The 24,030-nt window shown below is 52.9% G+C and overlaps 10 protein-coding genes across 10 annotated transcripts; 7 read left to right on the plus strand and 3 right to left on the minus strand.

Annotated features, from left to right (window-relative positions):
* Positions 1–287: 287 nt before the first annotated feature.
* J4E83_009971 (uncharacterized protein) lies at positions 288–1,191 on the plus strand (the record flags this gene model as incomplete). Its single annotated transcript, XM_049336855.1, has 2 exons — positions 288–295; positions 414–1,191. 2 exons carry the CDS (start codon positions 288–290, stop codon positions 1,189–1,191), a joined length of 786 nt encoding a protein of 261 aa, XP_049183979.1.
* A 585-nt stretch (positions 1,192–1,776) lies between these two features.
* Positions 1,777–3,892, plus strand: J4E83_009972 (uncharacterized protein; the record flags this gene model as incomplete). Its single annotated transcript, XM_049336856.1, has 3 exons — positions 1,777–1,836; positions 1,887–2,388; positions 3,027–3,892. The coding sequence occupies 3 exons, from the start codon at positions 1,777–1,779 to the stop codon at positions 3,890–3,892; spliced, it is 1,428 nt and encodes a 475-aa protein (XP_049183980.1).
* A 423-nt stretch (positions 3,893–4,315) lies between these two features.
* Positions 4,316–5,114, plus strand: J4E83_009973 (uncharacterized protein; the record flags this gene model as incomplete). Its single annotated transcript, XM_049336857.1, has 2 exons — positions 4,316–4,378; positions 4,428–5,114. The coding sequence occupies 2 exons, from the start codon at positions 4,316–4,318 to the stop codon at positions 5,112–5,114; spliced, it is 750 nt and encodes a 249-aa protein (XP_049183981.1).
* A 1,637-nt stretch (positions 5,115–6,751) lies between these two features.
* J4E83_009974 (uncharacterized protein) lies at positions 6,752–7,600 on the plus strand (the record flags this gene model as incomplete). The annotated part of the gene is made up of 1 exon (XM_049336858.1): positions 6,752–7,600. One exon carries the CDS (start codon positions 6,752–6,754, stop codon positions 7,598–7,600), a length of 849 nt encoding a protein of 282 aa, XP_049183982.1.
* A 305-nt stretch (positions 7,601–7,905) lies between these two features.
* Positions 7,906–8,413, minus strand: J4E83_009975 (uncharacterized protein; the record flags this gene model as incomplete). The annotated part of the gene is made up of 2 exons (XM_049336859.1): positions 7,906–8,263; positions 8,358–8,413. The coding sequence occupies 2 exons, from the start codon at positions 8,411–8,413 to the stop codon at positions 7,906–7,908; spliced, it is 414 nt and encodes a 137-aa protein (XP_049183983.1).
* Positions 8,414–9,180: 767 nt separating this feature from the next.
* On the plus strand, positions 9,181–10,524 carry J4E83_009976 (uncharacterized protein; the record flags this gene model as incomplete). The annotated part of the gene is made up of 1 exon (XM_049336860.1): positions 9,181–10,524. One exon carries the CDS (start codon positions 9,181–9,183, stop codon positions 10,522–10,524), a length of 1,344 nt encoding a protein of 447 aa, XP_049183984.1.
* Positions 10,525–10,943: 419 nt separating this feature from the next.
* Positions 10,944–13,543, minus strand: J4E83_009977 (uncharacterized protein; the record flags this gene model as incomplete). Its single annotated transcript, XM_049336861.1, has 3 exons — positions 10,944–11,563; positions 11,612–12,938; positions 13,106–13,543. The coding sequence occupies 3 exons, from the start codon at positions 13,541–13,543 to the stop codon at positions 10,944–10,946; spliced, it is 2,385 nt and encodes a 794-aa protein (XP_049183985.1).
* A 504-nt stretch (positions 13,544–14,047) lies between these two features.
* Positions 14,048–14,919, plus strand: J4E83_009978 (uncharacterized protein; the record flags this gene model as incomplete). The annotated part of the gene is made up of 2 exons (XM_049336862.1): positions 14,048–14,071; positions 14,122–14,919. The coding sequence occupies 2 exons, from the start codon at positions 14,048–14,050 to the stop codon at positions 14,917–14,919; spliced, it is 822 nt and encodes a 273-aa protein (XP_049183986.1).
* Positions 14,920–15,621: 702 nt separating this feature from the next.
* Positions 15,622–19,001, plus strand: HIR1 (HIR complex subunit; the record flags this gene model as incomplete). The annotated part of the gene is made up of 5 exons (XM_049336863.1): positions 15,622–15,658; positions 15,723–15,797; positions 15,868–16,083; positions 16,134–18,836; positions 18,895–19,001. 5 exons carry the CDS (start codon positions 15,622–15,624, stop codon positions 18,999–19,001), a joined length of 3,138 nt encoding a protein of 1,045 aa, XP_049183987.1.
* A 388-nt stretch (positions 19,002–19,389) lies between these two features.
* On the minus strand, positions 19,390–23,241 carry J4E83_009980 (uncharacterized protein; the record flags this gene model as incomplete). The annotated part of the gene is made up of 7 exons (XM_049336864.1): positions 19,390–20,277; positions 20,335–20,420; positions 21,261–21,447; positions 21,502–22,129; positions 22,195–22,352; positions 22,409–22,714; positions 22,795–23,241. 7 exons carry the CDS (start codon positions 23,239–23,241, stop codon positions 19,390–19,392), a joined length of 2,700 nt encoding a protein of 899 aa, XP_049183988.1.
* Between the last annotated feature and the right edge of the window lie 789 nt (positions 23,242–24,030).

The following is a 24,030-nucleotide window of genomic DNA, read 5'->3' on the forward strand; positions in this document are numbered from 1 at the left end:
TGACAGTACTAAATATGCATTTGGGATATGCTTCGTGTTGTCGACGCAGTCCTCCCACGCTCCAGCTCTCCTTCTCGATGCAGGGCTCACACTTTCCCTCGCTCACCGTGGGATTGCTGGCGCGGTCTTGGCGCGGCAGTGCAAACAAACGCTCTTTCGCACACAACAGCTATTCCTACCTACCTTCGACCCATCTACAACCGCTCGGTCTCTGAAATCTAGCTCGCATCATCGCCGCGCGACATCACAATGACAAGCCAGTAAGTAGTGCAAAGAAGCTTTCCTTGATGAGCATGTACTGACGGCCATCTAGGTACAGCGCCGGCAGGCCTTGCGACAGAAAGAGCTTCCTCGACGCACCTGGAGGTAAACTAATTTACTGCGTCTTCTCTTGATATGCTCACTGACACAAGAACGGAATTACGCAATACCTTCTACCACCACTTCATTGATCTTAGCCCATCAACCAGCGATGCCGCCAGCCTCGCCTGCGTCAATCAGCAAGTCCACGCGGAGTTCACGACGCTGTATTTGAGCCGGAGATATCAAGGCACAACCGGGGTCCCATTCGAGCATCTTCCGTTCTTCCTACACTTCTTCTTCGTTCAGTACCCCGACGCGGCTACCAAGACTGTACTCTACAAGTTCAACGTGGGACTTGGAAATCCAGGGCCCAAAAGCATCGATGGCGATCGTGCTGCATGCTGGTCAGTGGATCTGCTCAAGGTCATGTCAGTAATGCGCAAACACCCTTTGATCGAAGTGGTCTGGGACCTGGGCGCGGGCATGGGTCGCTACTCTGCTGTGTCGTTCGATGACAAAGACATCGCCTACGCCGTTACCAACCTGAGATGTATGGGTGCCCAAAGCTTTGGCCAGTTGTCATCCGTCAGGCTCACTTTACGTGAATCGCCTTTGGATTTCCACATCTTCCGGCCATTCCGGGTCGGGACTACCCTCGCCCTGGACGCTAGGCTTTCGATCGAGTTGAAGAAGGGCGTGACAGAATTTTGTTTTGAGGATATCGATACCAATTGCGGAGGCATCGATGTAGAGTTTGAGCAGGAGAATAGTATGGACAGTGATGAGGAGAGTTCAGATGGCGAGGAAGACAATCCAGATGACGGTCACTACGACTCAGAGAGCGAAGATCAGATCCTTCCAGAATTAGGAGACTTGATTATATTTTGAGAGGGTTTGTTCGCAGATGTACGAGCAGATTGTAGACGTGACGGGACCGATTCTCTCGATGAAGTTAAAGACATGGAGATCTGGCAGCAGTAAGAGTCTACGACGCTGGTTTAGTCTGCCTATCAAGATGCAAACATGTAGATAACTAGTTCTGAAATATGGAACGAATTGTCCTCGTCGTCACTGCTATTTTTTTGTGCGAATGCAATAGCGCAGACGCCAACTTCGCCTGAAATAGGCGCAGTGGTTTCGACCATCTTTGTTCCTGTGATGATCACCAAAGTACAACTGGTATTACCGAGTAAAAGCAAAGCCAATCAGCAGTCTTCACTCGGGTGCGTATTTCTATGGATAACCCACTTCTTTTCTCTCACTTAATATTTTTAGCGCAGTCTTGGCAGAGGCTCAGATCTACGACTTGCCGCCTTGGTCGAGTTACTCACTTTGCTTACGACACTCACCAAATATTCCTGAGGAATACTTGCTCCATCAATACCTACCCATAAATTGAGCTACTATCTCATACTGTCACGATGACAACCGAGTAAGTTGTGCCCGAAAACCACTCCGCATAAGCCCATACTGATGAACGCAGCGACAAACAACACCACCGCGGCGGGAAGTCGCTCCTTGACCTGCCTGGAGGTAAGTGCCACCATCCTGCTTGTTCAACTGACGCAAGCTGAACACATGAGACAGAGTTACGTAACGCGATCTACAAACACTTCATCGACCTTAACACATGCGCGTGTGACACCAACGCCATTAACCTACTGTGGGTCAACCGGCAAATTCGCGCCGAGTTTAGATCGTTGTACTTCAGTCAGGGCAATGTAAAAGTTTACTTCAACGACGTCGCAAGCTTCCTACACGCCTTCATCCTCCCTCCTGCGAACTTGGTGTGTGAGGAGGTTGCTTGCAAGATCCGGGTGGAGCTCCGCGGCCGCAAAACAGACGACGTCGATTGGCAATCCAACCTGGTGGACGTCATTTCGATCATGCGACAGTATCCTCTGCTCAGTATCAAATGGAACTTGGTCCCGCCTGGCCACTCCGAGCCCCACAATGACTTAGGTCTCGCTGATTATGTGTGTGTCCTAAAGGATATGGAAGATCACGAGTTTGAGAAGATATCTTCCATCCGGCTTCTTCTTGATGATGAGCCACTGAATGGATACATCTACACCATTCTGACACGTGGATGTACAGAACAAGATACCGACGATATCCGGCTTAAGTTTGGGGGGCTTAGGTATCAACGCGGAGGTATAATGTTGCACTTGGACTAGCAGCCGTACGAAGCGCACACGATACCTCGGAAGCAAGGGAAGATGCGTGGAACAGCGGTGGGACAGCAGTTTGAAAGTACAATACAATGAGAGATCTCAAAGATCTAAAATATCGCACGGGTAATAGCCCATCTCATGCCATTTACCTGAAGATGCGAGATTTAAGTCAGTATTCTGAGTTCAAGAAGCTGTCTGTCTGGTCGTTTGTGTCTAGCGCGGTCTACGTTGCACAGCAGATCTTGGCGGAAGCTGAGACAAAACGACCTGTCGTCCACAACAATCCTGTTTGCTCCTAGATCTTTCCAGTCCACCTGAGAAGCTATCCTCCACTACTCTCAGGTGGAGAATTCAAGCTGCCACTGCACAGCACCATGATGACAACCCAGTATGTTGCAGCTAAACATCCTGCTTGATCAAGGAACAAACTGACGATGATGGCGGCAGGGAACATAGTGGCGGAGCGCCGTTCCTTGACAGGCTGTCTGGTGGTATGTGGTCCATGAACTGGTTTATCCAAATACGACCGACTAACACGTCACATCACAGAACTGCGCAACGCCGTCTACAAGTACTTCATCGCCCTCGACCCATCTCTTGACGAGAGTATCCAGTTCCTCCAAGTCAATCGGCAGATCCGCTCCGAATTCGGGTCACTATACCTGAGTCAGGGCAACGCTATAGTACCTCTTGACTGCCTCATACCCTTCCTGCGCGACACCTTCCAGCCTATCGCTAGCCAGAGACCAAAGGACTTCACTTGCAGCTTCCTTGTACAGCTCGACTGGAACGACCTCTGTTGGCACAGGAGCTTCTGGGACCTCGACCTCTTTGAAACTGTCGCATTCATGCGTGGATATCCTTTACTCGACATTCAGTGGGAGCTGGACCCTAATGCCCGCGATAGACGCTCTAATCGCTGTAACCGCTCTGCCTACTCCGGCCGCCGCGACCGCTCCGAGGTACCTGAAGAAGAAGGAACCGATGCCGAAGACCAAGACGAAGACCGAAACGAAGACCGAAACGAAGACGGAGACGAAGACGGAGACGAATCTGAGGAGGAAGACTCTGAGGAAGAAGAGATAGCGATTCCGAGTCATTCTGCTCGAGTCACTTTCAGTGTTGACGACATAGACATCGACGCACCCCTGTCAATACTCAGAAACCTGGAGGATGAGTTGTACGCGAAGTTGGCTGCTATTGATCTGTCTTTATCTGTCAGGCCACCTTTAGATGAGAGGTTCAGTGCCGGTCTAGTAGCCTATCTTGACATCGCTCTGATGGCGAACTGTACGGAACAAGACTTCGAAGATTTTGGACTTGGTATTGAATGCGGAGGTATCAAAGTGCGTTTTCATATTGCGCATGAGCCAGAAAGCGAATACAATGTCTCCGAGAGTGAGGAAGATGAGTAGGATCTCACTGTCGTAGAAGGGGGGCATGGGAGTAATAGTGCAAAGAATATCGTCGAGCAATGTACGAGTAATGACTTTTCAGATTCATGTGATGAGCTTGAGAATGTGAGGGATCAGCCCGCAGCTTAACGCCGGCTCGGTCGTCGATCCCTTAGGTCTAGCGTTGTCTTGGCGGGAGGCCGTATCTTGGACTGAGGTGCGAGCCTGTCTTGTTTACGACACCTCTTCGACGGCATCATACCGCCGAACATCAAAGCCAAGTCTCCTTTGGAAGGCCGAACGCGCCTTCGTCTCAATAGTTTGGCCTGAGTCAAAAGCTGGCTCCAGTTTGAGTCGAAGACGCACTCCGTTCGTCGTTGCGACAACAGCATGGCACTCAGGTATGTCAAAAGAGCCGTGTGACACTGCAGTGCCAGTCGATGAATGCTGAAATTCGAAGCAGCGCACACTACCGCCACAGAGCGAATTTCCTTGACCTACCCGGAGGTACGAGGTGGCCAAATCCCACGATTTACCTGCCCAGGGCTGATTTCAGGTTCTGAATATAGAGCTACGCAACGCCATCTACACCGAATTCCTCCATCTAACTCCAAAATGTGCTGACGCCATAAACCTTGTCAATTCTCATGAGCAAGTCCACGACGAGTTCGCGCCTATGTACCTGTCTCCGTCCATCAGGCTGCGGCTATACAGTCCCGTCGTCCCTTTCCGACAACTGAACAATTACCTGCACGTCTTCTTCATCAAGCGTCCATACGAAAGTCTACGAACGATCAACCGTTACATCATCATACGCCTCTGCAAATTCGGAACCGGTGAAGAGCGGAAGGTCGACCTTCTTCAATTGGTTCACGTTCAGAAGAAGTTCCCTTCATTCATAATGAATTTCTGCCCAGGGGGCTACAGGAGTTTTTTTCTCACGTCTGACATGATGAATGAGATAAAATCTGCAGTGTCGGTCCTGAAGAACATGGACGCGCGCCAAGTCGAAAGAGTGGTCTCCGCCGAGCTTGAGATCTTCATGCCAGATGAGAAACAGGAAGAGGCCAACATGCAAGAGGCAGTATTCGTCAATATTACTGGAAAACGTCGAGCTCAGGAGGTATCATGGAATAGTCGTTCGCGGCCCGGACGGCAGGAACACGTGGGTGATGATCTGACTGAACTTGGATTACCCGCCAACTACAAGCTCCTCAAGGTGCGAATCGCCTGGCAAGACTGATCCACGATTGCGGCGCGATGCGCTGGGACGCGCGGGAGTCTGTGGAGCCTTCGTCGCTGTATGGTACGTGCCCAACACTTACCCGTCTTGGCAAACAGCAAGCAGCCCTACCATTTTAAAAGCCTTGATAGTAAATTACTCTTCTCTTCCCTCGTCTTGCTCTTGTACCGCTTATACCCATGCGCTATGAGTGTCGATGCAATCGAGGGGTGACTGAGGTGCTTTCCCAGCTGTGGGATCTATAGCTGCAAGTACGCATATCCATGAACATATTAGTTACCTCAATATAAAATCGAACGACCGTGTACTGACAGCCAAGTTCTCGAACCCAAGTTCCGAGCTCGGCGATAATGCAAAGAGCTCACAGCGCGCCACGCATCACCGCTCCTCCGATCACACTGCATGCTGCACGCTGCAGGGAGACCATCTCACAACGCCGACACCAGCTATCGTGAACTAGCGGGTATTGATACCACAAAGCTAGTCCTGCGCCTGATGACCTTCTGGCAAGCTTCCGGTTCGTCCGTTGGTGATCAGAACACCCAGCTGATGGTCAAAGCGTGCCAGCGTACCTCGCCAATTCATGCCGCGACGAGCGAACGAGCACACCTGGGCATACTGTACCCCAAGACAGCGGCATACGTAAGAAAGAGGCTGAACACGAGAAGTCAGCTCCCAAAAACCCCTCTTTCTAGAAAGCATAACCGTGCACAACACCACGTGAGCACAGCTGATCTCAGCATCCCCCTCACCAGCATAATGCCCGCTCCCTTCGTACAACCCCCAATTCCCTCACCCTTACTCCCGCACATCACATCGGCGATGCAAACCTTCAAAGCGCCCAGACCATCTTCTCAGAAACGCACCCACGACAGAATGACGAAGGTGATTGCAGCGAGTGGATAAACAGCGAGAATGGGAAGCGAACAGCCAGCATTGTTGATTTAGGTCAAACGTCACAGGCACCGTGATGTGGGCCAATGGGCTTGCTAGCGCGTCCGGCCGCTAACCCCACAAACATGCAGGTGAGGGCCGTGCTAACCGGATGCGGGGCTAGGCACGTGGATTGTGGTTTTGGGGACCACGGGGTTGACGTCGGTCGGTCGGTCGGTCGCTATGGTTGCTGCGTTGGTTTGCTGGCGTGGCTTTTGGGATTATAAGAAGGGGTGTGTGTGCTCGTGGTTGTGTTGGTGAGCTGGTACTTGGGGCTTTTAGGCTTCTCAATCTCAAGTTCTCACAGTATTAAGGGTTTCGTTTGGTATCTCAGTAGCTTTGTTTGTTGTATCAATTCAACGTCATCCCTCTTAGGTCCCGCGGACCCTGAGTCTCGCGTGGTACTCACCGACCTTCCTTCCTGCAGTGCACGTGTGGGGCTGATCTTCCTTTCTTTACTGGGGCCACGGAGCTATTGTGCTTTCCCGGGTTCTGTAATTCTCTTGTCTTGTTGGGAAGGAAGTCATAAGAGGACTGTTAGCAAACCTCACACCTTCTCTGTTCAATTTCCACGTCTTCAATTACTTCCAGGACGACCATTCAACAACATCACCTGGGCACCCAACATGGTCGACCCACACAACCTCACCACCACAACCCTACACCCATCCTACGAACCAACCGTACCACCATCCCACCCAAGCATGTTCACAGAAACGCACCTCCACATGCTCATCGCAACGCTCGCCCTCCTCCTTCCCACCCTAACAGCCCTCTACATCCACAAAGACTACCGCGCCTTCCTCTCCCTCGGCCCCGGCGGCACCCCAGCAACACCCCTCGGCTACCTAAAAATCAAACTCCTCTCTCTAATCTGCCTGCGCGACCCCCTCCGCCCCATCGCCATCCCCCCACACTTCCGTCCGCAAAAAGGCTACTTCACCGCCTCCTCGCTGCCCACTCGCAAAGGCACGAAACCGCTCATCCGCGGTATCGCGCCGCAGAGGCAGCAGACGCAGAAGAGTGGGCAGGCGGTTTATGCGTGCTTGGTAGCCAAGATTAAGGGTCTTGCCCGGATTCCCGGGAATAGGTTGGTGGAACGTACGAGTTGCTTTGAGAAGCATAGTTCGGGGTTGTTTACCAGTGTGCCGATTACGAGGACGTGTGGAGGCGAGATATGTCATGCGCATCCGAGTGATGGGTCGATGCATATGACGTTGCATCCTGCGGATGCGAATCTGTTGATTAAGATGGGGTGGGGTGAGAGACATCCGCTTGCGAGGGGTGGGTGGTGTAGGAAGTTTGTGCCGAGGGAGTTTATGCTGGTGTATGCGCCGAGGGATGAGGCGGAGGTTGAGGTTGTGGCGAAGGTTATTGCGGCGGGGATCTGGTGGGTTAGTGGTGTTGATGTTAATGGGGATGCGGAGGGGCCGAGGAGGAAGAGTGCGGATGTTGCGGCTATTGGCGAGGAGATGGAGGGGAAGGAGTGCTGGGCTTGTAGGGTGAATGGGTGTGCAGGGAATCAGGTTGAGAAGATGACGAGCGAGGCGTGAGGAAAGGATTGGATAAGAAAAGAGTTATGGGAACAGATTGATTGGGATTCCTGGTTTTGCTCGTTTAAGCATGGCGTCTGGGCTTTTGGACATTCGGGACACAGGGTATGGGGCATCGAGATTGGGCATTCGGGCGATGTACGATAGGCATAACGGTGGTCGGAATGTGATCATCTTTCGTACCGGGTATGAGACGCTTCGTGACAATATGCATGCCCAAGCACACCACCGGCGCGCGTTACCAGTCGATCACGCCCATCCGCTGGACTTCTTCAACCCAAATCTCCCCCGCTGTCTTCAACCATCTACTGTTTCCCACCCTGCCTAACCCACTCCTCATACTCTTTCCTCTTCCCCTTAACATCCCAGAATCCCTTTCTCCCCTCTCCCTTCCCACCAATCCCGCCATTCAGCCCCAAAAACGCATACGGATCACCCTCACTCAAAACCTCCTCGCCCTCTTTAGTGTAGTAGCCCTCGCCGTGTCGTCCTTCCCGCGAAATCTGGCCCGCCCATTGTGCGTATTGTATTGGCTTCAGTGGCGCAAACGAAATGACAATGCCGAGGGAGAGGATGAGAATTGAGGTGAGCAGTTCGAGCGAGATGTCGAGGGGGAGGGGCGTGGAGGCGAAGGTTGCGGTGTGTTCGTGGGTTGAGTAGACGCTGGTGGGGGTTAGTTGGTGGGGGGGATTGTGTGGTTGTGCTCATGTGACCCTCTGTTTGAGAGGATGGGGATATGAGCTACGTGTACACATACGCGTGTGTGAGGAAGAGCGCGCCGATGCCGTTGAGGGCCGTCCCTAGGATGGCCATTGCGAGGTTTGGTGGACCGTGTGCGGCTTGTCGATTTTTCGAGAGTCTGACGTCGGCGATAACCGGCTGTAAGTTGGTATGTACAGGGTCTGGTGACCTATGTGTCGATGTAGCGCAGAAGGCGGGTGGGTTGGTGGAGGTCGGTGTTGGTGATGCGAAGCGACGAGCTTCACTTTTGCTTGGCGCCGACAGGTGATCCGCCCGCAGACCCTGAAGTCTGCATCATCACGACGTTCATCCTGTCAACTATCAACTGCTCCTTTTCAACGGCCCAAGTGTCCTTCAACAGTGTTAAAATCTAAACCGCAGTACATCATCTAGGCTACAGTCTCTAAACGGCACATATCTTTCTTCGTTGAGCGACATACGGCGTACAGACACTCATGCGCGCTGACGCCGACTGCAGCAGAGTCAGCAAGGATGCCAAGGCAACAGTCTACATAACTCCGCTATTGGATCCCTAACGGTTATCGCCTTTTATGTCCGCAGTAACAGCGTCCGGAGAAGAGCTCGGAGAACACGGTCTCCGCCCTAATGTGCGAGAATGCCGTTCGGGGCAGCATCGTACTGCGTCGGCTTTTTGTAGCCATGATGATATAAGATGTCTGGAAGAATAGACACTATCGTCATTGCTGTATACTTGCCTTTCAAGCATATTGCCTACCCTCCTCTACCTACGAACCCCAATCTCTAGTCCTATCGCGTTGTGCGTGCGTCCAGATACCAGCAATCCATCAAAACAACTCTCTAGTCCCACCACCGCAGTAATGACGACCTCACAACCCCACCCCCTAAACATCCTCATCACCGGCGCCGGCGTCTGCGGCCCCCTCCTCGCCCTCATCCTCCAACGCAGCAACCCCCTCCACACCATCACAATCCTAGAACGCTACCCCTCCCTCCGCACAGGCGGCCAGCAAATCGACCTAAAAGCGCACGGCATCCCCATCATGCAGAAACTGGGTCTCCTCGAAACACTCCGGCCCTACTGTGTCCACGAGAGCGGTCTGGAATTTGTTGACGGAAACGGCAAGAGCTTGATGCAGTTTGGTGTGACGGCTGCGGGGGAGAATCCGGGTAGGACGCTGACGAACGAGTTTGAGTTTATGAGGGGGGATTTTGTGAGGTTGGTGTATGAGATCAGTCGACAGGAGCGCGAAATGCTGGACGAACAAGGGTATGGTGGGAGTTTGAAGTATGTTTTTGGGACGACTGTTACTGCACTCTCACCGAATCCATCGACAAAGACAACGACAGTGACTTTCTCCACGGGCTCAACATCGACATTCGACCTCGTCATCGCCGCAGATGGCCAATCGTCACGGACCCGCCGCCTCGCCTTCGGTCAGGAAACCAGTGACGCGTCCTTCAAATCGCTCAACATACACGCTGCATACTACAACGTCCCGCGTCTGCCCTCAGAAAACAGTCTCGCGCGCATCTATTTCGGTCCGCAAAACCGCATGGTGATGACACGCACGGGCGATCGTCCCGTGACGCAAGTCTACCTCTTCCTCTTGAACAACCGTGAGGAGCGGGCGAGTCGCATGAGGGGTACGTATAAGAAGCCATTGAATGAGCAGAAGGCTGCTTGGACCGAGGAATATGGTGATGCTGGGTGGGAGTGTCCGCGGTTCCTGAAGGGGTTGGAGGATGTGAAGGATTTCTACGCTACGGAGATTGGTCAGGTTAGGATGCCCAGCGGGCAATTGTATAAAGACCGGGTTGTGTTACTCGGAGACGCGGGGTACTGTCCCTCTGCTTTTACGGGCATGGGTACAACACTGTCACTCATTGGCGCGTATGTCCTCGCTGGCGAGCTGGCGCGGTGTGGCAGTGATGTCGACGCGGCGCTGGAAGCGTATCAGAAGGAGATGAAGCAGCCGATTGAGGAGTGTCAGAAACTGGGGCCGTTGGTGGAGGAATGGAGGTTCTTCCCGGAGTCGGCATGGGGGATTTGGGTTGTGGGATGGGTGCTTTGGTCGATTTCGACGATGAGGGTGGATAAGGTGTTGGGGTGGCTTGCGGCGTGGCTGCCGGAGGGGAAGGAGAAGAGGTGGGAGTTGCCAGTGTATGAGGACTTAAACTTGAGCGCGCCGAAGATGGAGTGAGTAGAGTGGGTAGAAGATAGATGTTGATGCCGTGGCAGGTGTTGTAAGGTTGTGGTGGGCGGAGTTTGTACAGTATTGATGCACTGCGATCCGATGATACCATCCCAACTCATGGCCAGGGTAGCAAAAAGATAGCCCAACTGGCAAAAGAAAATGTCAAAAACATACAACAGCGGGGATTCGCTAGTGGTCACCCACCTAACTACTAATCCGCCGGTATCATGCTTGTATATGGCTGAGCGGACGGGAAGCCTAATTTTCATGATCCTATGGTCGTATGTGGAAGATACAGCTTTTACTAATATATATATTGTCAATGTGTCTTTGGAGCAGCCCATGGTCATGATGTAACATATTCGCCCCATCAGGATCTGCCCCATCTTTTTCAAAAAGCTGTTCCGAACGCGACACATAACGACTCACGTCCTCTTCTGCCCAGAAAGTCTCTTCCTCGCTCTTTGCCATCTTGACTCACCGCCTCCGCGATCAATCAAGCTGTCCATAACTTGATGCATGTCCTTTCTTCTTTCTTCAAATTGCGTACTCCAGATCCCAGGGTGGTCAAAACGCTTTAAAAACATTTCCCACTTCTTTGCATCCAGCGCACCTAGTAAGCGAGAAGCATGTAATAACTCCTCTTTCGATAGGGTTAGGCCCTTGTCACGAACGTAGCTTACGAGATTGAACAGCACAGCGAATTCTAGAAAGCTGCTGATGGTGCCTTTGAATTTCCGAGGCACGATGTCGTCGTATACAGTCGCGTATATCGTTGCGGTACGGCCGACTTCATCTAGGAACTTGACGGGGCAGATATTGAGCCGCTGTTCTAGTCGCAGTGCGTACTCGACGCAAGATAGGAAGTGAGAAGTCTTGGTACTACCGGTCCCGGCGACGGTCTTGAATAGACCTAGTTGACCGTTGGCCCAGTGCCATTCAGGATCGAAAGCATCATGCCCGGTGTTGTCGAGTATGGTGTTCCATATTCGTTGGGATCGGACAAAGTCTTTCGCAATGCGGTGTGTCCAGGTAACACGAGACGCTATAGGTGGTTAGCCATAACCTGATCTGTTGCGAAATCTCAACTTACTCTTCGATAGTCCAGAACTTGGACTTCCGCTTTGGCTTTCTGTCTCTAGAAAGCCTCTGCATCGGGAAACCAGTCGGCGATTCATCATTTCGAGACGCTCGAATATCTCATTGTCTGACAGCGGCCGGGCTTCATTCCTCAATGCCGCGTCATCGTTGTTACCGTCCGCAAACCATAACTCGAGCAGAAGAGGCCGTGGTTTTATCGTCATCAGACGAAGGAGTTGTGACGCGTGCTTGAGATGCTTCGTGTCCAGACGTCCGAGGAGTGTGATGAACAGTTGCTCTAGTCCAGATGGCATTGTCTCGAGCCGAGCAATGAGACTGCCTACGCGGGCTGTAGGTGCTAGATCATCTAGCAATAATTGCGCCACGATGTATGCCCAGAGAAAGACGCCGGCTGCCTTCTTAGCTATACCTTTGACCAGTTCAGTAGCGCGGATGGGATCCTTTTTGCTGAGCTTGACGTATACTTGCGACCTTACCAGGGAGGCCGTGACGTAGGTGTAGATATCCTGGCGATTCCAACGTTCAGGGCGTAGATTAGGATGGCCTGCCAATGCGCGGAGAAGCTCTGGCGATGACCGACTGGCAACGCAAACCTTCACATGTGGATATTTTGCTACATCTTTGATCAATTGAAGAATGTCCTTCAGGCCGCCTTCGAGTTCGTCTAGGCCATCGATTGCGAAGAAGAACGAAGTTGGTGTGCTAGGCGTGGAGATCATTGTCATGAAAGCCTGACGCAGCTCAAGCCATGTGAAAGGTTGTCGTCCTCCACCAGAAGCAAGGAATTGTTGCCAGCGATGACGAAAGACCTGGATCAGGATTTCCATGTCGCCTTTGAGCGCAGAGTGAAGCAAGGCTTGTAGAAGCCCCATACGCGACTTTTGCATGTCGTTGCCCGGACTAGACAAGAAGAAGCTCCCTTTGACGAGTTTTCTTCCTTTTGCCCAGGCGCGCAGGTGAGCGGTAGTGCAACGGTGACTAGACACGAACTTCATCAGCATGCTCTTCCCAGTACCCGGCTTCCCACTGATCCAATATGCATTGCTAGACCCTGTTGCTGCGAGCCACCGAGGAAAGGAGTCAAAGTCATCAGTGTTGGGCTGTTCGGGACTTGCATCAAATATCCATCGCGAGGTTCCTGGGTGCGCAATAGGAATCGCCTTGTACCGATCGTGCATGCCGGTGAAATGCAAGCGCGCCAACATCAAGCTGGCGAAACGGCCTTCCATATCATTGCTTACGACGGAGTTCTCAAATGTGTCTGAAAATGCCGAGACATCAACCGTCTCCGTAGTTTTCCAATCGTGATGCGCGATAGACTGGAGTAGAAGTACATCAGGTCCTGTATTGCCGTCCACCGGAAGCCGTCTTTTCTCCGAATGAACTGAATGCTGTCGAGTCGCATGCTGTCTATGATCTGGGTCAATGTGTGATCGCATTGGTGACATCTCACTGACCGGAGCGAGGCAAGCAGAGCGACATCTACTTGCTTGCGAATAGAGCCAAGTTTATCCGCAAGATCACATATCGTCTTCTGACTGTAGTACAAGCTCAGAACGCTGCGTAGTTCTTGTGCAAGTACTTTCTGCTGATCCACGTCATTGTCGCGCTTCGCTTGATCCAGTGTGGCCTGTAAGATCTTCGCCACTCCCCCAGCATCCTTCACCAATGCTATCAGTTGCGCATCTGCAATTTCCTGATCAGGGGATATGTGTGACTTGCAGTATACGCGTCGTGCCTTCTCAAGTTGTTGTGTTAAGTCGCCGAGATTAGCGATGGCGTCATCGAGCAGTGTAGCCTCTCCTAGGGTGGTGCCGGTGGATTTGTATACTTTGCCCATCTTGTCTTTTTGGACCACTTTCCTCGAAAATTCGACAAGTTGTATGACAGCTGAAGCCAGTGACACAGCCATCTGAGGCTCCATGGAAGTGCGAAGTGTTACAGAGGGACACTGTCTACACGATCAGACAGGATAGAGAGTGACGGCTAAGGCGGCAAGAGATTGTGTTCACGCGCTTCGCTAAGGCGTCTGGCATCCTTTAGCTCAGCCATGTTGGTGTAGTCGACCAGTCAGTAGGTGGGAAGGGCGTGATGATAATAAGGGCTTGCTTTCTGCTGCTACCCGGTGTCCCTCAAGCACATCTATACTCTTCTTAGTCATCGCAACGACGTGCAAGGATCTGATGGCGGGGCCATGGCCTGCTAAATATGGAAAATCGAGTCGAAAACTTTGACCAAGAAGGAAATAAGCTAGAAGACATGTGAAGAGCGATTAGGGTTTGGGGTGGAGAGCGGTGAAAGACCCGCAGCCGTGGTTCACGCTATGCGAACTCGTCTTTTCTAGCCTTGCGGACCGCCGAGGTGCACCGTGCGCCAGGTAAGCTTTCCCGACTGTCGCTGGTTGCACGTCACTCCACGACACACGACCATGGCGGAGTACTGGAAGTCAACAGTAAGTAAGACTAGGCCTGATAAGCGCGTCATACACTAACTAAGCTACAGCCTAAATACTGGTGCAAGTTCTGCTCCACGTTTGTGAAGGACACCAAATTCGAACGCGCGCAACACGAAGCGACCGGCCGCCACCAAGGCAACATCCAGCGCAGTCTCAAGGGGCTCCATCGCGAACAAGAGAACGAAAAGCGTAACCAGGCGCGCGCACAAGCAGAGGTCGCACGTCTAAATGGCCTCGTACCATCCGCATCCACGCCGTCCGTCGCAACCGGCGTAGGCGGCAAACCTACATACGAGAAAAAGCCACAGCAGAAGGCAACAGTGGATGACAGGAAACGACAATGGGAGCAGTTAGCAGCCATGGGCGTGGCGCTTCCTGCGGCCGCAAGAGGCGATATGGCGATAGCAGGTGAATGGAAGACGGTCAAAGAGGAAGTTGTGGGAGAAGTGACGGAGGATGGAGAGTTCAAGGCGACGTCGCTGAACAAAGGCGTACGGAAGAGACAACTTGACGAGGATGAAGAGGAGCGGGAGGCTGCTGGTGAGCTGATCACGAAACGAAAGGGCTGGGGACATACCTATAAGAGTTTCCCAGGCAGCAAGGGCGGCGACGACGATATCGAGAGTTTGCTTGGGAAAAAGAAGCCACAAGCCGAAGTGAAGAAGGAAGACCAAGAGGATAGAGTGAAAGCCGAAGTTGAAGAAGAAATCAGCACGAACACCCTTCAGGATATACCCACGGCCGAGGAAGCGGAGGCGAAGGCTGCTGAGACTGTTGTCAAAACGGAAGAGGATGCGCCGACTGCTCCGCCTGTGGTGTTCAAGAAGAGGAAGAAGGCGAAATGAACGGCATGACCAGCGATTACAGCCCGCAACAGCAGCACCCACCGCGCACGCTGCTACCGATCTCTTGCCGAAGCTCGCCTATCTCAGCTCCAACTTGGACTACAGTCGAGAGTGGAGTTTCGCACCAAGTCCGGGGAAACTTGGAATGAGTTTTGCTGTTGAGGATGGGCATGCGATGCAGCAGGATAGCATGATCATCCACAACAAGGGTACAAATGACTACCCGGATGAACAAGCTGATTAGGGGAGCGATGCATGTAGCTAGTCTAGTACTGTTTTTAGGTGTCTTTGTGAAGGGACAACCAATGGCGGAGCGGGGAGTGCAAGTAGCATTTGAGACTTCTCCAGGGCTGCCTCCCAGGGAATCAGAGAGACCAAGGTGAAGGAACATCAAGTTCACTATATTACCACAAACACATGCCATACTCTAAATACACTTGATGTTTGATTCCCTCTACCATGAGCCGCTCGTTTAGCATGCACTTTCCGATCGGCGCATGCACCTAAACCTTAAACCCCTGCCCAAACGTCTGCCAAGTAGCGTCAACCGCGAGATCGCGTCGCCAACACCAGACAACTGTCGCGCTGCACCACAACGTGCGCCTCAACCACCAACCCTCCACCACCGCACCCAGCACTCCCAATACTCCTTTCATGGTCGCGTAATAGCATGATTCAACTGCTAGCGACACACACGCGACCATGCATCTCATTAAACCACAGTGGTTAACTCATCCCGGTGGGTGCACCCGTGCATGCATGCCCTTTTCTGCTAGCATCTTACTGACATGCATTCCTACTAGGCGAACAGAAAGACTTTGAAGTATACAGCTGCCACGTTTCCCCTGATGGATCGCGCCTGGCCACGGCCGCCGGAGGTTCGTCAACCCACCCTCGATTCCCACGCGATGCGCTGCACCTCAGAATTACGCTAACACGCATCTATAGACGGCTATGTACGTGTCTGGTCTACCGAGGCCATTCTGAATTCCAACGACCCCTCGTATACGAAGCCGAAGCAGCTCGCGGCTGTCAGCAACCACTCCGGCACCATCCATGCGGTCCGCTTCTCTTCCAACGGCAAATACCTGGCGTCTGGCGCAGACGACAAGATAGTGTGTGTCTATGCGCTTGACAAGAATGCGCCGACGCATACAGCGTTTGGTGGGTATACGTTGGGCAGGTACAAGGGACGTAGGCTGATAGCATTACAGGATCCAACGAACCGCCGCCCGTCGAGAATTGGCGCGTCATTCGTCGCCTCATAGGACACGACAACGACGTACAAGATCTAGGCTGGTCATTCGACTCGTCAATATTGGTGTCGGTGGGGTTGGACTCGAAAGTGGTAGTCTGGTCTGGGCATTCGTTCGAAAAGCTGAAGACGCTATCAAACCACCAGAGTCACGTCAAGGGCATAACGTTTGACCCCGCCAACAAATACTTCGCTACGGCTAGCGATGACCGCACCATCAAAGTCTACCGATTCAACTCCCCGCCCCCGAACGCCTCGCAGCAAGACCAGGTCAACAACTTCGTCCTGGACCACACCATAACCGCACCCTTCCAAACCTCCCCGCTCACCACATACTTCCGCCGCTGCTCGTGGTCACCCGACGGCGCACATATTGCCGCTGCAAACGCCACAAACGGACCAGTCAGCTCCGTCGCTATTCTGGCGCGTGGAACGTGGGATGGAGATATCAGTCTGGTCGGCCACGAAGGGCCTGTCGAAGTAACCTCATTCTCTCCAAGGCTGTTTTACCGGGATGAGCCACGACCAGAGAAAGACGGAACCGTTAATCAGCAGACGGTAACTATTGTCGCTTGCGCCGGACAAGACAAATGCCTGAGTGTGTGGAATACGAGCTTCCCCAGGCCGTTCATGTGCTCGCAAGAATTGGCTAGCAAATCCATCTCCGACTTGGCATGGTCACCAAACGGAGAGACACTATACGCAACGAGCTTGGACGGCAGCATAATGACTCTTGTTTTCGAACCCGGAGAACTCGGCTACCCAGCGACATTTGCGGAAAACGAAAAGACACTCGCTAAGTTCGGTGCCGGAAGAAGAGTTGGTATCATTGAAGGCACAGACGCCTTACTTCTAGAAGAGAGCAGTAAGAGTGGGGAGCTGAAGGGTGTTCAAGGAAGGATGGGTGCACTGATGGGCGATGGAGGCGCCGTTCAACCACCGACTATCACGAACGGCACCAACGGCGTCACTCCCTCAACAACCCTTACCAATGGATCGGGCGCTGCAGCACCACCACAGGCCCCGGCTGAGCCACCCCCAGACGTGAGGGTTGAGAAACTCAAGCAAAGAGTGACTGTCACCAAGGATGGCAAGAAGCGTATAGCACCTATGCTCATGTCATCTTCGTCTGGTGTTGGCGAGTCCTCGTTGCCCCAAACACAGCTCCTTTCTGCGACGACAACGTCAGGCGGCAGGAGTGACAATCCCCACAACATTCTAGACCTTTCAAAGCCCTACGATGGTTTCCCGAGAGGCGGACTTGCATCCATGCTGATCGGGAACAAGCGGAAATTCGCCGAGATCGAAGGCGACGAGGACCGGCAAGTGGAGAAAAGACTGGCTGGTTCGGTGAAGCCTGGAGGCGCAGCAATCGTTATAAACAGTGAAAATGGTCTTGTCCCTCCCGCTGCTGCAGCTGCTAAGAACAACGAAATGACAGAGCCTCCAAAAGTCCTAAGACCGGCCATCGTCAACCCTTCCATGGCCCTCGCCCAAGTGCGATTAGCCGTGCCGAAAGTGAGAAGCGTTATCGTGCGGACTATGGACGGCAGCGAGCCACCGCAGAGTGGTGTCGACGCCAACACAGGCAAAGCGGAAATACCAGACACAGTCGTTCTAGAAGCACGCAATGCCAGCGGACCATCGCGGACAGGACGGCCACAAGACCACGACCCTACGCGCTTGACATGTACCAGCAAAGGACAGTCACTTTGGCAAGACTTCTTACCAAAGGCCGTGCTCTTGGTGACTGGCAACACAAACTTATTCGCAGCAGCATGCGAGGACGGATCGGTATACGCATGGACGCCAGCCGGCCGACGGACGCTCAACGCCATGGTTTTAGAAGCTCAACCAGTGATCATGGACTGCCGCGGCTGGTGGCTAATGTGCATAACAGCAGTCGGCATGTGCTACGTCTGGAATCTCAAGACGATGTCTGCGCCTCACCCACCCATCTCTCTAGCACCCATCCTAGATGTCGCAGCCTACGCCCAAGGACCCCACCTCACCCGATCTCCCGGCATTGTTTTCGCACGTCTCAACTCAGCAGGCCGCATCACAGTAGCCATGTCCAACGGCGAGGGCTACGCCTACAACCCCGACATGTACATCTGGCAGCGGATATCCGAGCCCTGGTGGGGCGTCACAAGTCAATACTGGAACTCCACCGATTCCTCCGTCGGCAACATCCGCTCTTCGAAAGACAAGAACGCCGCACCGAAAGAAAAAGACGACCAGGTCTCCATGGAAAATATCTCAGCAGGTATCATCCCCGCGCTCGAGCGCAACACAACAAACCAATCACTACTTCAAGGCCGCGCCTTCCACCTCCAGCGCCTCATCAAGATCCTCGTCTCTGCAGAAGGTTACGAGACTTTTGAAAGCTCAGCTAGCGTTGCTCATCTTGAGAACCGTGTCGCTGCTGCACGTACACTGGGTGCGAGGGAAGAGTTCAAGATCTACCTCACCATGTACGTCAAGCGTCTCGGTGCCGAAGGCCTCAAAGGCAAGATCGAGGAGCTCCTACGCAGTCTTATGGGTAGTCTGGTATCAGAAGAGGAAGAAGGCAACGACGAGCAAGACGAAGCAATGAAGGAGCCGGAAGAGATTTGTGGTTGGAAGAGGGAGGAGTTGCTCAAGGAGGCTGTGTTGATTCTAGGTAAGTTCCCCGTCCCTTCTACGACATGGCAAATCCAGTAGACTAACTTCTCACGCAGGAAAACACCGCGACCTCCAGCGTATAACAGTCCCATACGCCCGTCTTCTTGGTATCGTAGCGGAGGGTCAGCGTCAAGATGACCAAGCTATGATCACGGATATGTAGCTTTCTTCTCTCATTTGTTGATTCACTTCTTCTTTTGTACTAAAAGCATCACTATAGCGACACAAGGTGGCTTGAGGGTTAGGCAACACGTACGTAAGGCGTCCATTGGCGTTGCTGGGAAGAACGGGATCGCGTTTTTTACTTGGGAAAGGAGTGGCTATCACGTAATTGTAGAACATTCTTGGTGGCGAAACGGAAGGCTATCTGTCCGCGATTGCAGCTGCAGTTTTAAATGAAGGTAGTGAGGGTCGCTTGTCACAAGATATCGCAATGCATATTGAGCGTGCCAAAGATTTCGAAATAAAGATATTTGAATCTCACTCGCAGGGTATCTATCCAAAAGTCCACACAAACACACATCCAGAACGCCTCCCATCCCCCCCTCTCCCTATTTCCTAAACAAACTCGTCTGACTCCCCACCAGCGGATTAGGCTGAAACTCCATATCATTCCCGCCCCCGCCCGCAAAAAGCGGCACACTATCATCATCAACCCTACTCCTCGGCTTCATCTCCTCCCCCCTCGCAATCTCAATCGTACTAATCACCGGCAACGCCAACAACAGCAACGGTAACAACTGCCCAAAACTCCAGTTGCCCTCAGAGGGGCCCACAAGATGAACGGACTCGGGTGGATGACCGAAAGCCTGGGATTCGAGAACGACGCGTACGGTAGCGCCGACGCCCATGGCGAGACAGGCGAAGAGACCGACGACTTGCACCGTTTTGAGCCATTTGGGGTTGGACCGGTTGTGCAGGTACCATGTTGCGAAGCCGAATGTGATGACTTGGCCTGCGATGACGGCGATGGTGCCGGCGATGGAGAGTGCGGCGTTTCCGCTCCGGCCTTTGCTTTCTACTTCCCAGACACATGCAATCGGTAATCTGGGCTCCATGTCTTTCATAACGGTCTGCAGGATGAATACCCCAGAGAGGATGCCCAAAAACATGTTTACCAACATGAGGATCTGCCGGATCCAGCGTAGCACCCAGTCGCGCTTGAAGTCGTTGACGAGGGCGAGGAGGGTGGCGAGGTTTGTGGCGGTGGAGAGGAGGGAGAGGAGCCAGATGATGAAGAAGTGGTAGGGTACCATTGTTTTCATTTTTGCGAGGCCGACGGATTGGATGCCGATTCCGGTGAGGATCTGTTGGTCGGAGAAGGATTGCAACAGTTTGCGGCTGATGGGGGCGGAGGTGGATTTTCGGAGGCCGAGCAGGATTATGGTGGCGGAGAGGAGGATGGAGAGGATGTTGGTTATTATGAAGGAGAGGAGGGTCTGTGGGGGTTTGGTGTTAGTCGGGAGGAGAGGAGGAGGGAGAGGAGGGGGACGTACGCCTGCGCCTGCTACTCCTGCGTCGGTGTTTGTTGTCTCGGGGACGGTGGAACAGTTGAACGCCATGGTGGTGTCTTCGCTCTTCTCTGTTCGGGTGGTTGTGGTGGTGTCGAAGAAGTGTAAGCGCGTCAGGCCAGCATGCGCGGAGTCGTGATGTGGTGTCGCGAAGTCCAAATCGCAGTCGCAAAGTCGCAAATGCGCGCAACAACTAGAATGCCGTTAAAGAAAGAGTCGACCCGTATCGCGCAAGTTCACCAGGAAACCAACACAAGACCGAGAGCGAAAGTGAAAGTAACAGAAAGCAAGAACCTCAGCACAGCCTCACACAATGTCATCATACCCTACCAGGATCCCTCCCTCCATCGCATCTCCCATCTAATTTAAGGCATGTAGGCGAATCCGCCAAATCCGCCTTTCCCATAACCATCCACCAGCCCAGGGGTAAAAGGATCGACAGCGTGAAACAAGGCGGTAATGCCGGCCAATAGCCGATCTCTGCTGTGGCGTAAGCGCGCAACCTGCGACGTGTGCTGGGCCAGTTAGAGATGCGGGGTAGGATATTCCATGGATGGACGATGGTGGTGGGTTTATGCGTTGAGGGTGGGAAGAAAGTGGAGTTTGCAGGCGTTTTTAGGTGCGAGGGCGCTTGCGCAGGGGAGAGGCGGGCGTGCAGGAAGGGTCCGCCGGCGTGGTGCGTAGCGTGGAGGCGGATGTTGGCGGATCTCAACTTCATCGGCTCATTATTCAGTTCTTGATCTACACCTTTGCTCAGGGTCATGAATGTTTGTATAAATTGGCTATCGCTGAGTTGCATGCGGTGGTGCAAACTATCTAGCAGTGCTGATACATCCGTTGCGCATCTCGTCCATTTCACTCCTCCGAAGGCGCGGACGCCGGCTTACTCGTCGGCGCATACGCGCTCTTACCTCTGATCTTCGCACCTTGGAGGTAAAACCAAATTGGCACAGGTATCATCGCAGCAGCGAAACATCCAAGTAAAGTCGAAGCCCATTCAACGCCCATACCCTCGAACATCTCTTTCGCGAAGAGAGGAAACGCTGCCCCCCATATGCTACGAAGGAACGTGTTCGCTGCGATCGCCGAAGCGGCAAACTAGATGACATGTCAGCACAGACTTGGATATGTGGAGGCCCGGGTTCTTCTTACCATGAGATAAGCGTCGATGATATAGTTGAACGACTGCAAAAAGATACTCATGATACCGAATCCGATTAGCAATCCAGAGCACGTAGGCACGATCCAGTGGATGTCCGCGCGATATCCGGTCCATCCGAACCAGAATAAACCCCCCGCGAAAGCGACACCACCCACGATAACCTCGGGTAACCGCCACTCCGGAATGGGAACATTGTTGTTAGCAGCAAGCTTCTTCTGGTATCCCGGCTGCCTCGCAAAGATAAACACGCCAGCAAACAACTCCCCGATGATCATTCCAAAGAACGGCAGACCACCAACACCCGGGTTCATACCATGGACGCCCTGGAATACGATCGGGTATGCTGTGAGGAAGAGATACAGCAATCCGTAGATGAAGGCGATGTATATACTGAGCAGCAGCACAATACGCTCTGTGACCAGCATCCTAAGCGGCCTCGAAAAGTTCTTTTCGATCAACTCGCGGAAATCGACTTCAATCTCTTCTTGCTTAGCGTGAATGCCCCAGTTCTTTGTGCGGCGACGTAGTTCGGCGGCTTTGGCGACGAGGATGATGGGTGGGTAGGATTCGTCGAGGAAGAGGAGCATGAGGGTGAAGGAGGCGAAACCCATGAAAGAGCTGTGATGGCAGGGTTAGTATAGGTGTTTCTTGTGGTTTGTGGGGAAGAACGAGGAAGTGCTTACACAAGGTACTGAGTCCATCGCCAGGAATTCGACATGACTATGAAGCCGCCGATAAAAGGAGCGAGGAAGGGGCCTGTAAAGACCATTACGCTGAAGAGGCAGATTGCTATTCCACGCGTCCTGTTGGCGAACATGTCGGCGAAGACTGCGGCAACGATCTATGTCCATATCAGCACCTTTGTCCCATCTATCAAGCATTCGCACGAATACTCACGGTAATCGGACACGCGCCAAAGAACCCCGCGAAAAATCGACAGATCAAGATAGTCTGCAGATCCTTGGCCGTCGCACACGCAATGTTGAAGACCGAGAAGCCAAACGATGCCACCACAAGCGGCAATCTCCTCCCTTTCAGTTCTGAGAAAGGCGCCCAGAGAACCGGTCCCGTCGCAAAGCCTAGGATGTACAACGATGTACCCAGTGTAGCGACCACATAGCCGACGTTGAACTGTAGCTCGATTGCTCTCGTCGCGGTACTGAATATCGAACTAGCGAATGATGCTGTGACTGTCGTAAATCCCTAGACATACAGCACTTCGTGTTAGTCTACATCCATCAACTGAAAGCTGACGCGTCCTGTTTCCGGACGACCTAACGTACCAACATCAACGCAGTAAACAACTTCTTCCCCAACGCCCAATTCTGCGCATGCAACGGGTCATCCTCCCCATCGAACTCGACGACATAGTCTTCCTGGTTACCGAGAGGAGGAGGATACGGTTTTCCTGCGCCGAACGCTGGTAGAGGGCGAGAACGCGTAGACCTGCTGCGGAAGATACCGAGACCGCCACGGGCGCCGTCGCCGACTGTTTGTGAATGTTGGCTCTTCGACGTGTGAACGCGGTTCAATGAAGAGGCATCGTGGCGGAGGGCTTCGACGTCGGTCTGAGGATTTGTCTGGGATGGGGAGGTACGTGAGGTTGAGGTGGCCGCTGTGCTCGACGAAGATCCTGTACACAGTACACCACCGTCCTTCTCGTTGTCTCTCTCTAAAACCCCGGCCTGGACCTGTGCGAAGCTGTCTGGGCTAGCGTCTCGCTGTGCCATCTTCTGCGTGTACGGGTTCTTAGTCGTTCAAGATGACTACAACGAGTCCAGTGCAACAACGGATACTGCGACCCAATGCTATACATATTCCAGTCTTCGCACATGTTTAGCGGTCAGTATAGTATGTTGAACGTCCGTTCCTCCGCGCCGAACTCCACAACAATGTTGATCCCAGAGCGCGAGGCATCGGGGATATAAAAATGCACCGACGAAAGAGACATTGTTATTCGCTATAGCGGAACATGCGAGTCTTGCGAGTCATATGTAATGTTGCCAATGTTTCGTATAAATCCTATGCTACTTTATATCCTCGACTGTTGAGAATCCTACAGACTGATGGTGCTGATCGCGGCGTTTAGAGCGCGTTGTGTGGTCGGTGTTGATGAATGGTTAGCCATCATGGCGCCGTGGAACCCCCGAAGGCACGTCGACCATGACTAAGAAAGCAGCGAGCCAAGCCTTCTCTAATGCTTTGTATATAGGGGGCATGGTCCCGAGCCGGACTTTGTCCATCGATGTTATACAGTCAACGTAGCAGTCGCTGATTTGTAGGTTTGGCAGCCCACAATTCTCCGCATCGCGGCTGAAGTGCTAAGACGTGTCGTTGCACTGGCCCGCCTACCGTTACTACTTGACTTGGGCAGTACTTATATGAGCCGCGCACTCACAAGGCTTACCGTTACTACGCCCACGCCTCTATGTGATTCAACAAGTCACAAGTGCATGTAAGACAAGATATGTTGCTGTCCCACAGTGGGATGTGGTATCTCTACCATGTCGTGATTTTTG

The sequence above is a fragment of the Alternaria metachromatica genome (genome assembly GCF_023757995.1).
Source record: "Alternaria metachromatica strain BMP 0045 chromosome Unknown scaffold_39, whole genome shotgun sequence".
Classification (NCBI taxonomy): Eukaryota; Fungi; Ascomycota; class Dothideomycetes; order Pleosporales; family Pleosporaceae; genus Alternaria; species Alternaria metachromatica.